Source organism: Gymnoscopelus braueri, assembly GCF_963280865.1.
Source record: "Gymnoscopelus braueri genome assembly, chromosome: 3".
NCBI lineage: Eukaryota > Metazoa > Chordata > Actinopteri > Myctophiformes > Myctophidae > Gymnoscopelus > Gymnoscopelus braueri.
This window is the reverse complement of record NC_137612.1, coordinates 40,995,893-41,011,011: the sequence shown is the minus strand read 5'-3', so window position 1 is coordinate 41,011,011 and position 15,119 is coordinate 40,995,893. Positions and strand designations below refer to the sequence as shown.

The window sequence follows — 15,119 nt, the reverse complement described above, 5'->3', positions numbered from 1 at the left end:
ATTATTTGAAAACTTTAGTTAGGCCTACTAGTTACTTTGCAGATATAAATTATTATATAAAACATACATTAACCACTTTAGCCCTATTTTATACATAGGCTATTTGAAAATAGCCGATCTACAACTACGTTGTACAAGCTCACAACGTGTCGCCATGCGGCACGTTGTGAGCTTGTAGATCTGCTATTTTCAAAAATGTTAGTACTTTTACTTTTGGTACTTTAAGTACATTTTGATGCCAATACTTTAGTACTTTTACTCAAGTAACATTTTGAACACATGCCTTAATTATTACTTGTAACAGAGTATTTTTATATTGTGGTATTGCTTCTTTTACTTAAGTAAAATATCGGAGTACTTCTTCCACCACTGGGTGCGTGTGTGTGCGTGTGTGTGGGATACAAGAGATGAGAGATAAGAGGGATGTGCATCCCCACCCCCCCAACATAGGCCTATACACATGCATTTATAAGCACGCGCACACACACATTCATCACCACGACCCCCCATCACCCCCACCTCTCCAGGGGAACGGAGCTCACCTCACATATGGGTCCGGGTTCAACAGCTGCATTCCAATGTGGTCTTGATTGCGGGTTGTCAGTTTAGACCCTAGGAAGCACGGAGAAGAATATTATTACCGACGCTGTCGGGTGGAAACCTTGTATATGTCCAAAACCCTTACTTTTCAGGAAATGGAAAAAAATAACCTGTGTTCCAATGGATCCAATGTAGTTATTATTTAGTCAAAAGCTCTTGTTAATGCTTTTCATTGGTTCAATATTTATAAAACTCCCACCACACATACTGAACCAGTTCACTTTCACTGTTTTTAATGCACTGTGAGCTTGTGGCTCAGCTATTCTTGCTACTTTTGTGTGACACCGTAGTATGACAAAGTAGGGCATTACAACAAAAAAAGAGGCAGGAGTCAGAAATGAGGCATCTTGCCCCCTTTTTTTTTTTACTGATCTTTGTATCAGGAGTGAAACTGTGACACAGTAAAAGTGCAACAAAATGCAATACAGTTACATAGATGACAACACAGACCATCACAAACTGCCACAAAAAAAGCTGTCAAACATTGGCATTTAAATATTGGCATTTAAATAATCAAACTAAAATCACAGCATTTCTGTCCTCCAAATGTGCGTCACGACTCACACTCTTTACATAAAATGGAAATAAACATAAAACTTACAAACAATGCTTCTTCTGTAGTATCAAACAGCATGGAAAAGCACAGCTTTCTCTCCCTCCCACAGGTGCAGACTGATTACCCCTCAATTACAAGTTACACAGGTGATACCATCAGGAGCGTTGGGTCACAAATAGGCACAAAAAATACTTCAACATCAAACAGAAAATAGCCTGGAAGGCAAAACATACATAAAAAGTTGAAATGTGGAGATACAAGATTTCTACCCGACAGCAACGTTATGTGGCAAATGTCTTACTCAGCCTCACAGCAACACGTCCCCTGGTAAAGTAGCAGTCACCACTGATGCCGGCTGGCTCTGATCTGGACAATGACGCATATTAACAAAAGAAATCACACTGCTTTTGAAAAGGCAGTTTTCTTTTAAAAACATTTTTTAATTGAGCTGAACCGAAAGTCAAACAATGAACATTGCTAGGAGAGGGCGGAATTTTAATCCGGAATCCTTGAAGTCTTCGCGAACTCGAATGATAAACACTGAACAACTCATTCATGCAGCTTTATTTTAGCGTCGAAAACGTCGCCTGGAGACACAGATTTATTCTAGGTGCAAGACTCGAATGAAATCTCTGAGCAAACGAGGCTCATTAGAATGGGCCTGCCACTCTGTGACAAGTCGCAGGGCGCCTGTTATGAAAAGCAGCCACTGACCCGTCCTTTCAAATAACCTTTCCTCAGCCAGAGAGAAAGACAACAAGAGAGGAAGAGACAAAATAGCTAAAGAAAGAAAGGCAGCGTAGAGAGGGTTAGAAAGACCCAGATAAGGCTGAAACAAAAAGACAGCAGCTCCGCTTTTTTTTAAGGACGGTTGAGCTCGAATACTTCCTTCTCCTTGACTTTTTTGTTTTGTTTAGTCGGTGTGGAAGAGGCTGCGGGGGTGGGGGGCGCTACGGTTGGTGGCATTATCGCGTACATGGTTGACAGGGAGGTCTGAGTCTAAAGCCCTCTCTCATTAGATATGCAAGCGCATTAGCGGGGACGGCTGTCTCGCTAAAGGTCAGGGTTGGAGGATGCTGGGACGGCGGCGGAGCGGCGAGCAGCGAGCGTCCAACCTTCGGGCTCACCTCTTTGAACTTCAATCATTTTGGCCTGGGCTTAATAGGTCCCTGGGGAGGATCAGAAGCAGAAAAGGCGGGGAGGGGAGCGGGAGGGGGGGAGCCTTAATGGGACATCAGGCCACCTTGACATTTTAATTAAGACTCGCAGCCATTAGCATGCCAGAAGTTGGGCTGCTGGAATGGAGCCTATGAAAAGGCAAATGACAGCATGCCATTTTTCCCCCCTCCCCTCTGTTTGCACGGGTCACACAACAATCTATCGGCGTGGTATGGAGACAGGACTTGGAGGAGAAAGAAAGCAATGCTCTGCTAATTGTTAACAAAACAGGATCCCCCGATACTGACCTGCTATTATTACTGTAGACACAGTGTGGGATTACGCAGCATAGCTGCAATGTGAAATAATGGAACATCTCATGGGGGGATTTAACTTACATTTAACAGTAATCAGTAAAACCTCATTCATAAGTAATGTGTGAAAATGTAATATTCAGGGAGTGACAACGTACATTTACTTGAGTACTGCACTTGAGTACATTTTTTTTAGCATGTTTTTTAGTTTTGAGTTCTTTTTTAAGCCATATTTCTAAAATATCTGATCTACATGCTCACAACGCGTCTTTTTTTTAAAAAGCATGCACTTTAGAATACTTGCATATTTTTGCATGTACTCCATACTTTAACTGTACAAAGTACAAATTTGACAGAGCAACTTTCACTTTGAGTAATATTTGACCAGGAGTATCCATACTTTGACTCAAGTACTGGGGTTGAGAGAACGTACGCCCACCACTGTAAAAACGTAATATCTATTTTAAAGCAGGCAAAGAATATAATGAAGCTAAAATTAAGGGTCATGTCGTCATGTAATAGTCCCAGTTAGCTTTGCTGCAGTGTCTTAAATCAAGTACATCTTGACAAATTGTTTTGACTGTGGTCAGAATAAAGAAAATGCAATAATAGGCATTGGGAGATAAGAATATGCATGACCTTTTCTAGGCCAGTAGGCTACAAGACAGGAATTAGTTTTTTTTTCCCGCCTCAAGATTTTTTATGCTGTACAAACTACCTGCTCCTGAAACTGTAACTGGAAAAATACATCTATTGTAGATTTTCTGCAGGACTAACATTGGCAGACAACCTTGGTTCGAAAGAAGTTTACTGACAGCTTGAAGAGTTGAATAAAAGTACTTCTGGTTTTAAAAAGAATGTAAAAAAAAAGGTTTAGATTTTTAAACTTGCTAAGCGGCCCTCACACCTAGGTTGCACCGCCCGATCCGACTCATGACGACAGCGTTTGTTTGGGTCTGATTTCATGCTGTTACAGTTCACGCCATATTTGGATGTAGCTGCAGTGGGAACTCTATATATGGTTACAGTGTAGGTCTGAGACATAGTGAACTCTATATATGGTTACAGTGTAGGTCTGAGACATAGTGAACTCTATATGGTTATGTCTGAGTCATAGTGAACTCTATGTATGGTTATGTCTGATATGTCTGAGTCATAGTGAACTCTATATATGGTTATGTCTGAGTCAGAGTGAACTCTATGTATGGTTGTGTCTGTTATGTCTGAGTCATAGTGAACTCTATGTATGGTTATGTCTGATATGTCTGAGTCATAGTGAACTCTATATATGGTTATGTCTGAGTCATAGTGAACTCTATGTATGGTTATGTCTGAGTCATAGTGAACTCTATATATGGTTATGTCTGAGTCATAGTGAACTCTATATGGTTATGTCTGAGTCATAGTGAACTCTATATATGGTTATGTCTGAGTCATAGTGAACTCTATATATGGTTATGTCTGAGTCATAGTGAACTCTATATATGGTTATGTCTGAGTCATAGTGAACTCTATATATGGTTATGTCTGAGTCATAGTGAACTATATTATGCTTATGCCTGAGTCATAGTGAACTCTATTATGCGTATGTCTGAGTCATAGTGACCGGGTGGTGGTCCGCTGGACGTCTGGTCCGCCGGCCGGCCCACCCATTAGCCAAGGATGAATGGGCGGGGATTTGCCGTCCGTCCTCTAGATAACATATAACTCTATGGTTAAAATGTCTCTGAATGTTTTCCTTGTGTATTTCCCATTTCCCATTTTCTTTCTGGCCTGTAAGGTGAATCTAAAACTCATGCATGCATGGGTACCGAGGCTATAGGTGAATCTCAACAGAGAGGATCTATTTGTGGTGTTACATACCTGCACAGTCATTGCTCCTCATTTGGAGACACTTTTTGGAGACAACTGAAATCTGATCCTGACCCTGATCTTGGGTTGTCAAAGCGCATCATGTTTGATTGCTGTCTGTAAAATCAAGGGGAGCAGGAAGTCAGCACAGAAATATATCTTTTCAACTTCAATGTTTTTTGGAGAAGACAAATTGGCATAATATATAACAGAAACACCAAAAGGATCATTATCGAGGAAGATATAGGCCTGTGGCACTAGGACTTTAAATACATGTATATTTTTTGGGGGGAATTTGATTAACTTCTACAATAACATAGGTAAGCTGAAAGAGAAAAGAGCTACAAGCCTTTGAAAGCAAGGCTGTTCATTTCAGGTTGACTGGTGGCCCTGAGCTGCCATTATTCTAATCACTGTCACCCTCTAACTCTTCGCATGCCGTGTTTCTCCTTTCCAGAGAAATCCCTCAGGGTGCTGTCATGCCTGCCTGGCTTTTCCGCAGACTGTGGTCCCAGAGGTAGCGATGCAACCTGTCCTTGTTCCAAATGATCTCCCTGCTGCCATGCATTGAGATGCTGCCTATTAGATGTACAGACTACGCTCTTCAGTATTATGGGTTGATGAGCTATACCGGCGTTTCCCAAACAGTGGGTCGGGGATCCATTTCTGGGTTGCGGACCCATTTCGATGGGTCGCGAGTAGACTGAATATCCCTTTATTTTTTCCAAAATATTGTTTTTAATTATTGTTATTTCAAAAGATCTCGCCCAAATGTTCAAAGAAATTTCTTAAATGTCCATGAATTAAAAACAAATTCAGTCATTTTACAAAATAATTAAAAAAGAAAATAAAAATCTAAGAAATTCCATGAATTAAAAAATAAATAATAATAATGTAAGAAGTGGTGAAAATAGCAAATCTACAAGCTCACAATGCGTCGCATTGCGGCGCGTTGTGAGCTTGTAGATCGTCGATTTTCACAATAGCTTGGGTCACGGGCAGACATCAAATGTCTCCTTTGGGTCTCGAGCTAAAAAGCATGGGAACCAGTGAGCTGTATGTCAGAGTGACTGTCTGGCATCATTCTGAAGATGTCCCAATCTGTGCACATATGAGCATGTTGTCCCAATGTCCCTGCCTGATGGATGGTGGCTATACAAGACATGAATGAAAGGACATTTAAAAAAAAAATACTGTTCCAAACCACCACATCTCTGATCATTCGTGTTTACTATTGATGTTATTGTTTTGTTGAAAACTATTCAAGTGTTCCATGGTATTAGAGGAGGCAGTAACAGTATATACATACATACATACATACATACATACATACATACATACATACATACATACATACATACATACATACATACATACATACATACATACATACATACATACATACATACATACATACATACATACATACATACATACATACATAAATTACATGTACATACATACATGCATGCACGCACGCACGCACGCACGCCACGCCACGCACACACACACACACACACACACACACACACACACACACACACACACACACACACACACACACACACACACACACACACACACACACACACACACACACACACACACACACACACACACACACACACACACACACACTTTTGTCATGATTACCATTGATGCAAATTATCCTGGAAAGCACAGCCACACAACACAAGAGTCTTGGCATTGCCTTCTACTTCCCCCCCACAAATTACAGGCCACCGTCGCGATTAAACTCAATGGACTTCTCTCTCCAGCTCCTTATTTTGACAAATCCCATCTTCAGCTATGAAGAAAGGAGGTGCTATCGATCCGAAGCGCCACCTAATTTATCACACCGCCAGGAGTTCCTCAAAAAAAATATTTGACCAAGGGGGTTATTCAATACTATTTTCTTCCTGGCCCCACAAAATGAAACTGCTCTTCTTCTCCAGAAGGGGAAGAAAAAAAAGAGTGAGTGATGAGGGGTGTCAGGGGAGGATGAGATTTGTGACAGAAACTCCCTCTCTGTTGCCTTTCCACTCTGCAAGCTTCATTGACAACATGAATACTCTCTGGACTCTCTAACCAATGATTTACAGAGCAGAACAGAACGCTACAGATGGGCCTTGTCTCCTTTTACTTGCCTACAGCACAGAAATGCAGGAACTCTTAGGAGATACTGTACCAAAGCTGGTGAGTACAGTCAGTTGCTAGTGGAACTTGACCTACTGTCTCCACTAGCTGATAAATCAAAGGACCATAATACTGCTGGTCTGGTATTTTTATCCCATTCACTATAACCATTTTTATACTTGCCTACCATTTTTCAAAGCATGCCGTGGTTTATTTGATTTTCCAGGAAGGCCTTATTTTTTGTTCACTTTCTTTATCCAACACAACCCCAGCATCCGTATTGTGGGGAAAGCTTTCATAGAACATTTTTCAGGAAAAGCTTTCCCCACAATAACAGAAAACAGACACTAGCATAGAGTCCCGAGGGACTACGCTCAACCATATGGGGTTCGAGTGGTTAAGTTATCATTTAAAATTCAAATTAATTTGAAAAGTCTTGCTGAAAATGCAACCTGGAGAAAACACTGATTGATGAACAACATTCAAACTGAGGTTTAGCTAACACTGACTCAATCATTTAGGTAAATGTACATTTTCATGACCATAGCCTATAAGCTTATATGGCTGAAACTGTGAATTGACAATGGGACATGGTCCTTTAAGACCTTAGTCACAAGTCAGCCGGTCGCCACGTAAACTAGTATTTTTCCTCAAACACCAAATTGTACAGCGTACAGCGTACACACGCATTATACATTGCATTTCTCCGATATGTATTCTATCCCTTTGAGAGTGCACAGGGCAGTATCTGCTCCAACAATAGAAACTACCAACATGGCAATCTCCATGAGTGCACAAAATACCATTGTAAAGGCACTTGTGTTATACTAAGAACTGGGCACTAATAGCTGTACCTCTTAAGCCAAACATGAAAGCAACTGACAAGCTTCATCCCAAACTGCACGGCACCCTTTCAAATAATTCACAAGCTACAAAAGAACCGAATGGCACACACAGTAACCCCCCCCCCCCACACACACGCACACACACACACACATACGCACACACAAAAAAAGAGAAAAAGTAATGGCATATATTGGTGCCTTATACGCTCATATTCACTGCTGATATACTGTACATATATCTATCTAGCAGATATTTTATTTTTATTTTCACGTGTGGCGCTCAAGAGGCCAGCAATCTAGAACAACTGGGTTTGTTGTTTGTATCTCTGTATGTATCTTTATATCGACAGTATGTATATCTGTGTCTCTGTACAGAAATACAAAAATGTTAGCACATACAGTAGCTCACGCTGCTACGACAATCAGCTTCACAACGCTCTTCATATAATTGTTCCAGTTTAGATTTCAAGTGGTTAAGTAAAGCAATACCACAATATAAAAATACTGTATACTATATTCAAATTGGCTATATAGTGGGGCATATTAAATCAATATTCCATCAGAATCTTTCACTTGGTGATACAAGCACCAAATTTGGCACAAATGATGTCCAGGATGTACTAATTAAGAAAAGTACGTTATCCGGCTGAAACTCCAAGATGGCTGCCAGTTTTCAAGATGGCTGCCTCATCAAATGCAAAAAAAAAGGTTTTTGAAGTAGAACAGAAATGTATTAATGATCCAAAAATCAAAATGAATGTATTCTGACTGGAAGAACTCAATAGTGTCAATTGAATTCCAATATGGCCGCCAGTTTTCAAGATGGCGGCTATTATCTGACTCAAAATGAGCATTTTCGGAAGCTGTCTGATCACAGATATTGCATTAAGTTGAAGGGAAACATCCATGATCATTCATTGAAATGCTCTGGCCAAGCTCTATTGGTTTGTCATTTTTTACAAGAGGGATGTCAAAGCACAACCAGGGCACACTGGTGACATCACTGCTGTGAGACTCAGCATGGGGTTCAGTGTCGGCTTGTAGCTGTAGTTGTAGTTTACTAACTGTTGTAGTGGTGTACTCACTGTAGTTTGTAGTATACTCTAGTGTCCCAAATGCTATCTAATAAGCCCCTGTATATATCTCAACAACAAGTTTAGTTAGTTGTAGTATTGTAGTTAGATAGCCGCACCTGAATTGACAGGATGTGCCAGCGTGGGAGAGCCGAGCCAAGGGTAACGGGGCTTCAGTTACTTGGATGGTGTACAGATCGCACAGGACTTAAATGGCCTCTTTCAAACAAACTCATCAGCCTTGAAGGCTTAAGTCCTTGCAACCACGAAGAAGCTGACTCCAGAATCTTCACACATGCTCTCCATGCAGCCAAGCAACAAATGAAGTCTGTGTTGATTAAGGCATGCAACACAGATATTCTTGTTGTTGCAGTCAGTGCAGGCTTAGAAATGATTTGGGTAGAATTTGGCCAGGGTCAGTCCATTAGGTGATTGCCAATTCATGATATGGTAGTAAATGTTGCAGAGAAATCCAGTGCCTTCCACGCCAGTGGAAAGACAGCTTTTCATGGTAAAGGCAAGAAAACTGCATGCCAGGCAACAGTGTGCAAAATGCAAACTGAAAGCCCTGGCAACTGTGGCTGGCAAAAAGATGGAGAGGTCTGGCAAGTTCTCTGGACAATCCTTCCACCTATTATTCAGAATTGTGAGCAGTTGACAAAATGTGGCTGCAAGACTGAATGCCGAGGACGATGCAAATGCTTAACCTGACTCTGCCAGATGGGGGCGGTATTGAGTAACTACGTTTCTCAAGAGAAACAAATGTGTGACGTAAGCTTCTTGGATCTGGAAGCGTCAGGTTAGCAAATGCTATCACTTCATGCTTAAGTGTACACAGTTGTGTGCCTGCAAATTTGAGGACTAAAAGAAGAACCAATCTGTTACGGTTTGGTTCCATATATTATACTGGACTGGACTGGACTGTGCTGCACTTGGGTCACAGTACAGTCCAGTACAGTACAGTACAGTCCAATACAGTACAGTCCAGTATAATACAGTCCAGTCCAGTCCAGTCCAGTCCAGTCCAGTCCAGTCCAGTCTAGTCTAGTATAGTATAGTACAGTACATTAAAGTATAATACAGACCAGTATAGTATAGTATAGTATAGTATAGTATAGTATAGTATAGTATAGTATAGTATAGTAGTACAGAACAGTACAGTACAGTACAGTACAGTACAGTACAGTACAGTACAGTACAGTACAGTACAGTACAGTACAGTACAGTACAGTACAGTACAGCACAGTACAGTCTAATACAGTACTGTACAGTGCAGTGCAGCGCAGCGCAACGCAGAGCAGAGCAGCACAGCACAGTATTTGTATGATCATAATATCCAATAATTTAGATTTTCTAAATGCAGAATTGGATATCTCGTACTCAAAAACGTACATTTCGATGTATAGACCATCAAAATAGGATTATTCAATCAAAATATAGTTCAAACACTGTTGGCGGCCATCTTGAAACATGTGGCCATTTTGTTTTTTCAAGTATATAACGTACTTTTCTGAGAGAGTAGGTTCTGAAGCACTTGTGTGCCAAATTTGGTGCTTGTATCACCAAGTGAAAGATCGTTTCAGCAATCTGCTCCACTACAAATCCTGAATAGGCTCTATATGCACAGCAGCCATATTGGAAAGAAATTGGGCCCCTTCCTTACTTCCTTAACAGGTGTTACCAATGATACTAATGAAGGCTCTGTTCCATTTAATGTAGCACAGTGGTTCTCAAACTTTTTGATTTCAAGGACCCCCATAACTCTTGAGAGTGTACAAATGGAACCAAATGGACCCTTACGGGTCCATTTGGTTCCATCTGTACACTCTCAGAGTTACACACCCGTAAGGGACCATTTGGAACACCCTCAAGTAACCATGAGGGTCCCTGGACCACAATTTGAGACCCACTGGTGTAGCAGAGTGTTTCCGGTGAGCCAAAATGTACAATATCAGCACCCTGACTCTGTTTGACCAGAATGGAACAGAGCCTTCATTAGTATCATTGGTAACACCAAAACACAGCAAGTAAGGAAGAGGCCCAATTTCTTTCCAATATGGTGGCTGTGCATAGAGCCTATTATAGCCGAAACTGTCCAGATCTTCAAAAACTTAATAGCACGTCTACAAGGTATGATCGGCTATTTTCACACAACACCATCGTACACCGAAGTATAAAATAGGGCTTAAAGTTCTGCAAGTGATGTTTAAAATAAGTGTATAAATCATTGCTAAGGAGTGTTTGCGTAACATGAGTTTCCCCGCCCTCTTTAATAAACAGAGACTCAATTTTCAGGTTGGGATACCAATTTCATCCAATCAGGTGAGAGAACTCAAACGGGATACAGGACAAACAGTGATAAAACAAATAAATAAACAGACAACATTAGACCTAGAACAAATGGTTTCTCAGGCTTTTGAACAAGTGCAATACCCCAAGAACATTGCTTTCATTCATGTGAAAAAGTTTGATTATTGGTAATGTTCATTAAACTTACTGTATGATAGTTGTTACTTGAAAATGCATAAGATTGAACAGCTTTGATTTGTACTTAGAATGTGAAAACTTCAGAGGCTTTTGAAAAAGTGCACTACCTCAAGAAGTTCTGTATTTTTCTTTAAATAAAAATAAATAAAAATAAAATGTTATCGTGACAACATCCACTCGAATATGCGCAACTGCAGAAATTCTCCATTCCTTTGCCACAACCAGTGATTGCAACGTGATACATACAGCCACAGGTCTAGGATCAGTATATAGTTCATCTGTGCAGCCTTGGGTTGAGAAACTGACCGTCGGTCAATGTCTTTGATTGTGTCAAATGTATCAATAACAGCAATTGCATTGTTTTACACACATGGTAGTATGGATACTACCACGTGTAACCCTAAAGGCTAGTCTGAGGTCATAGAACCCATTATTTGGGCAAGACTGACACAGAACTCCATATTTGGGCATGGCTGACATCACAGTGATGATGCAAGTGTCAAGGAACACAATAGTTTTACTTTGTGTGAGTTGTAACATTTGGACATTTGTTAAGACACTGATCATAATGGCACCAACCACCCTCGCAGTGGCCATCAACACTTTTTCCCTGTCTCTGTTCAAACAGCTGTCAGAAGATAACAACACTGGCAATGTGTTCTACTCTCCTCTCAGCATCTCCTCTGCTCTGGCCATGGTGCTGCTGGGGGCCCGTGGCAACACAGCCACACAGATGTCAGAGGTCCTGCACTTTAAGGATGACGTCCACATGGACTTTTCTAAGCTTATGAGTGACCTGAACAAGTCGGGGAAGTCCTACGCCCTCAGCCTGGCCAACCGCCTGTATGGAGAGCAGTCCTACCAGTTTGTTGAGGAGTTCTTAAGTGCCACCAGAAAACACTATGATGCACAGCTGGAGCCTGTGGACTTCATTGGCAACGCAGAAGGAGCCAGGCTGAACATGAACAGCTGGGTGGAGAAACAGACTCAAGATAAAATCAAGGACTTGCTTGCCCCGGGTGTGGTGGATGGAGATACCAGACTGGTGTTGATCAATGCCATCTACTTTAAAGCCAAGTGGGACATATTCCATGAGGACGGAACCATGGATAAACAGTTCAGACTCAGCAAGACTGAAAGCAAGCCGGTGAAGATGATGTACCAGAAATCTAGTTTCCCTCTTGCCTTCATTCCTGAAGTCAACTGTCAGGTCCTGGAGCTGCCCTACACGGGGAAAGACCTCAGCATGCTTATCTTTCTGCCTGTTGAAATGGAGGACGATACGACAGGCCTGGAGAAGCTAGAAAAGGAGATAACCTATGAAAGGTTTGTGGACTGGACCAATCCAGGCATGTTGAAGCAGAAGGAGGTTCTGATTGGCCTGCCTCGTTTCAAGATGGAGGAGACATATGACATGAACGACACCTTGATCAAGATGGGCATGGTGGACGCCTTCGACTCCAAACTGAGTGACTTCTCTGGCATGTCTTCAGCCAACAACCTGGTGCTTAAGAAGGTGGTGCACAAGGCCTTTGTGGAAGTGAACGAGGAGGGCACTGAGGCAGCTACCGCCATTTCTTTGGTGGTTGGTTCGTATTGCTGTTTGCAGATCCCGATCATCCCCCCTCGCTTTGTTGCTGACCACCCCTTCCTCTTCTTCATTCGACAAAACCCCACCATGAGCATCCTCTTTGCAGGCCGATACTGCTCCCCTCCTTGAGTTGATACTCAAAATATTTCTGTAACAAACACTTGCAGCATTGTTACTCCCCTTATGGTGTAAGTGAGTTTGCTCTTGGCTCTTCACTGTTTAGAGGCCCCTCAATGTGGGACCCAAATTTGGGGTAGATTTTATATATATATATGTCACAGGGAGATCGAAGAACCAGGGAGATTGAAGACAGAGCGCTCGTTTTTAGGCACGGGGCTTCGGGGCGAGGCGGGGCTTTGATGCGACGCGGACCTGTCTTTTGTTGTTCCCCCCCACGTAGCAACCAGGAAGCTACGCTAGGGGAACGCTGAACACGCGTTCACACGCACACGTGATAATAGTTATTGTCCATGACGGAGGCGCGCCGACTCAGCAGAGCTTGAGGCCGAGGATTATTCAATCAAAATATAGTTCAAACACTGTTGAAAACCACTTCGAATGGCGGCCATCTTGAAACATGTGGCCATTTTGTTTTTTCAAGTGGATAACGTACTTTTCTGAGAGAGTAGGTTCTGAAGCACTTGTGTGCCAAATTTGGTGCTTGTATCACCAAGTGAAAGATCGTTTCAGCAATCTGCTCCACTAATAGGGTGGGCGGGCTGACCGGCCAGAGGGCGGACCACCGGGGGCCTGTCACTATGACTCACACATAATAACCCTGTCACATGCCCATATATGGGCATATACTGATGGATCTCCATGGGCATAGAGGGGACAAGGACTGACAGATGCAGTACAGAGATCTCCATTTATGGGCATAAACGGGACACAGGTAGACAGACCGATACAGAGATCTCCATATCGTCTCTGTCGGATGGAAACCTCATATGTCCAAAACTGTTACTTTTCAGGATTCAAATTCAAAAGTATAAAATCAGATCTACAAGCTTGTGGTGCTACTTTTTATGCTTTTGTGTGTATGATCAAATAGGGCGTTCATTTACGAAAAAACTAAAAAGAGTAAAATATGGAGATAAGGTTTCTGCCCGACGGCAACGATATGCACAAGAGGGGGTATGCCCATATAGGGGCATGTACTGATGACATCATAATACTCTAAGGCTCAGGAACTCCATTCTCACAGCACTCAACGCAGGCACTCCTCAGCATGCTGATTCAGTGCCTTCTATAGGCCCGTGGTTTGGTTGTGTCTCTGTGTTGTATGTGCAGCGTGGTGAGAGTTTCTCTCAGGGATTCTCCCCATGGCCGCAGAGCAGCAGTGATCTACGCCTGTGGGGGCCTACTTTGTTTCCCCGCCGAGTGTTAAGCTATCAGCGCAATGATGAACCCATGACAGAAGGCCCAGTGAACGGCCTCTGCACCCAGAGTTATGATGCCAGACATTAACGGAACGGCAACACAGGCACAGGAGATAAGTCCTATAGGGGTTAGACCCGCCGGCAACTCCTATGGCAGACAGAACTCCCTTTTTATATCCCATGTTTCTCCGCTAACTGTGTCTCGTCCCTTTTTTACCTCTGTCACTGTCAGCCTGCCACATGCCATCTTTTTTGTGCCTTTTGCCATTCTATGTGCCCTTTAAGAAGAATTTTTCTTTCTTTCTTTTTTCAATAGAGATCACAATGTGAGAAAGAAGTGAGGCGTCAACTAAAAGCTAGGCCCTGAGCAATGCCTGCACTGTTTTTGGACAGTGCAATGCCTCCCTTTGTAAATTCCTTGTGAACAGCAACATACAAAAGGCGTCTTATGCACTGGCTGATTTTATAGCGAAAACACATCACTGCCGATGTCAAATCTTAACCTCACATCAGTAAGTGCACAAAACAGAAAATTGACAGTGTGTCGAAGAAGTTGATGATTCGTTTACAAACCGAACACTGTGTTTATTTGTTCGCAATCTGCCCACCTAGTGATGTAACCTGCTATTGATAGCTAATTTATTAGATGCTGTCTTGTTGATTTCTGTGTTTTGTTGCAATCAATTCCCAGTCAGTTACTAACACTTGCAAGTCTTTACTTATTAGCATTTTAATTTGTTTAGTACACCTCATAAATTACAAGACATAGCAAGGAGGTTGTCTCCTGAAAAGAAAAAGCACAATTTTGCACTTGGTTGCTTGGATGTTTATTTTTTTCTATCAAGCATTTGTTGTGCTCAAACCCTTTGAAAATAACTTGCTTTGCTACTTTCCTCATCAAATAGGATTGCTTCCTATAGCATATTTGAATGGATATGTGTGTATGATGGGTATAGTTTGAGGGCTTATTTCATGTTTGTCTAGCATATATAGCTTAAATTGTACACAAAACAACAACAAAAGCCTGTAAAAAGCTATTCTATGTACCGAAAAACCAATGGAACTAATTATCTTCTTCATGGCTCACGTTTTTGCTAGTATCACCTTAGTTTATGATGTTAGCACAGCC

The 15,119-nt window shown here is 41.9% G+C and overlaps 1 protein-coding gene across 1 annotated transcript; it reads left to right on the top strand.

The window, feature by feature from the left end:
- Positions 1-10,688: 10,688 nt before the first annotated feature.
- On the top strand, positions 10,689-12,740 carry LOC308081925 (leukocyte elastase inhibitor-like; the record flags this gene model as incomplete). Its single annotated transcript, XM_080423541.1, has 1 exon — positions 10,689-12,740. Exon 1 carries the CDS (start codon positions 11,490-11,492, stop codon positions 12,738-12,740), a length of 1,251 nt encoding a protein of 416 aa, XP_080279667.1. The 5' UTR covers positions 10,689-11,489.
- Between the last annotated feature and the right edge of the window lie 2,379 nt (positions 12,741-15,119).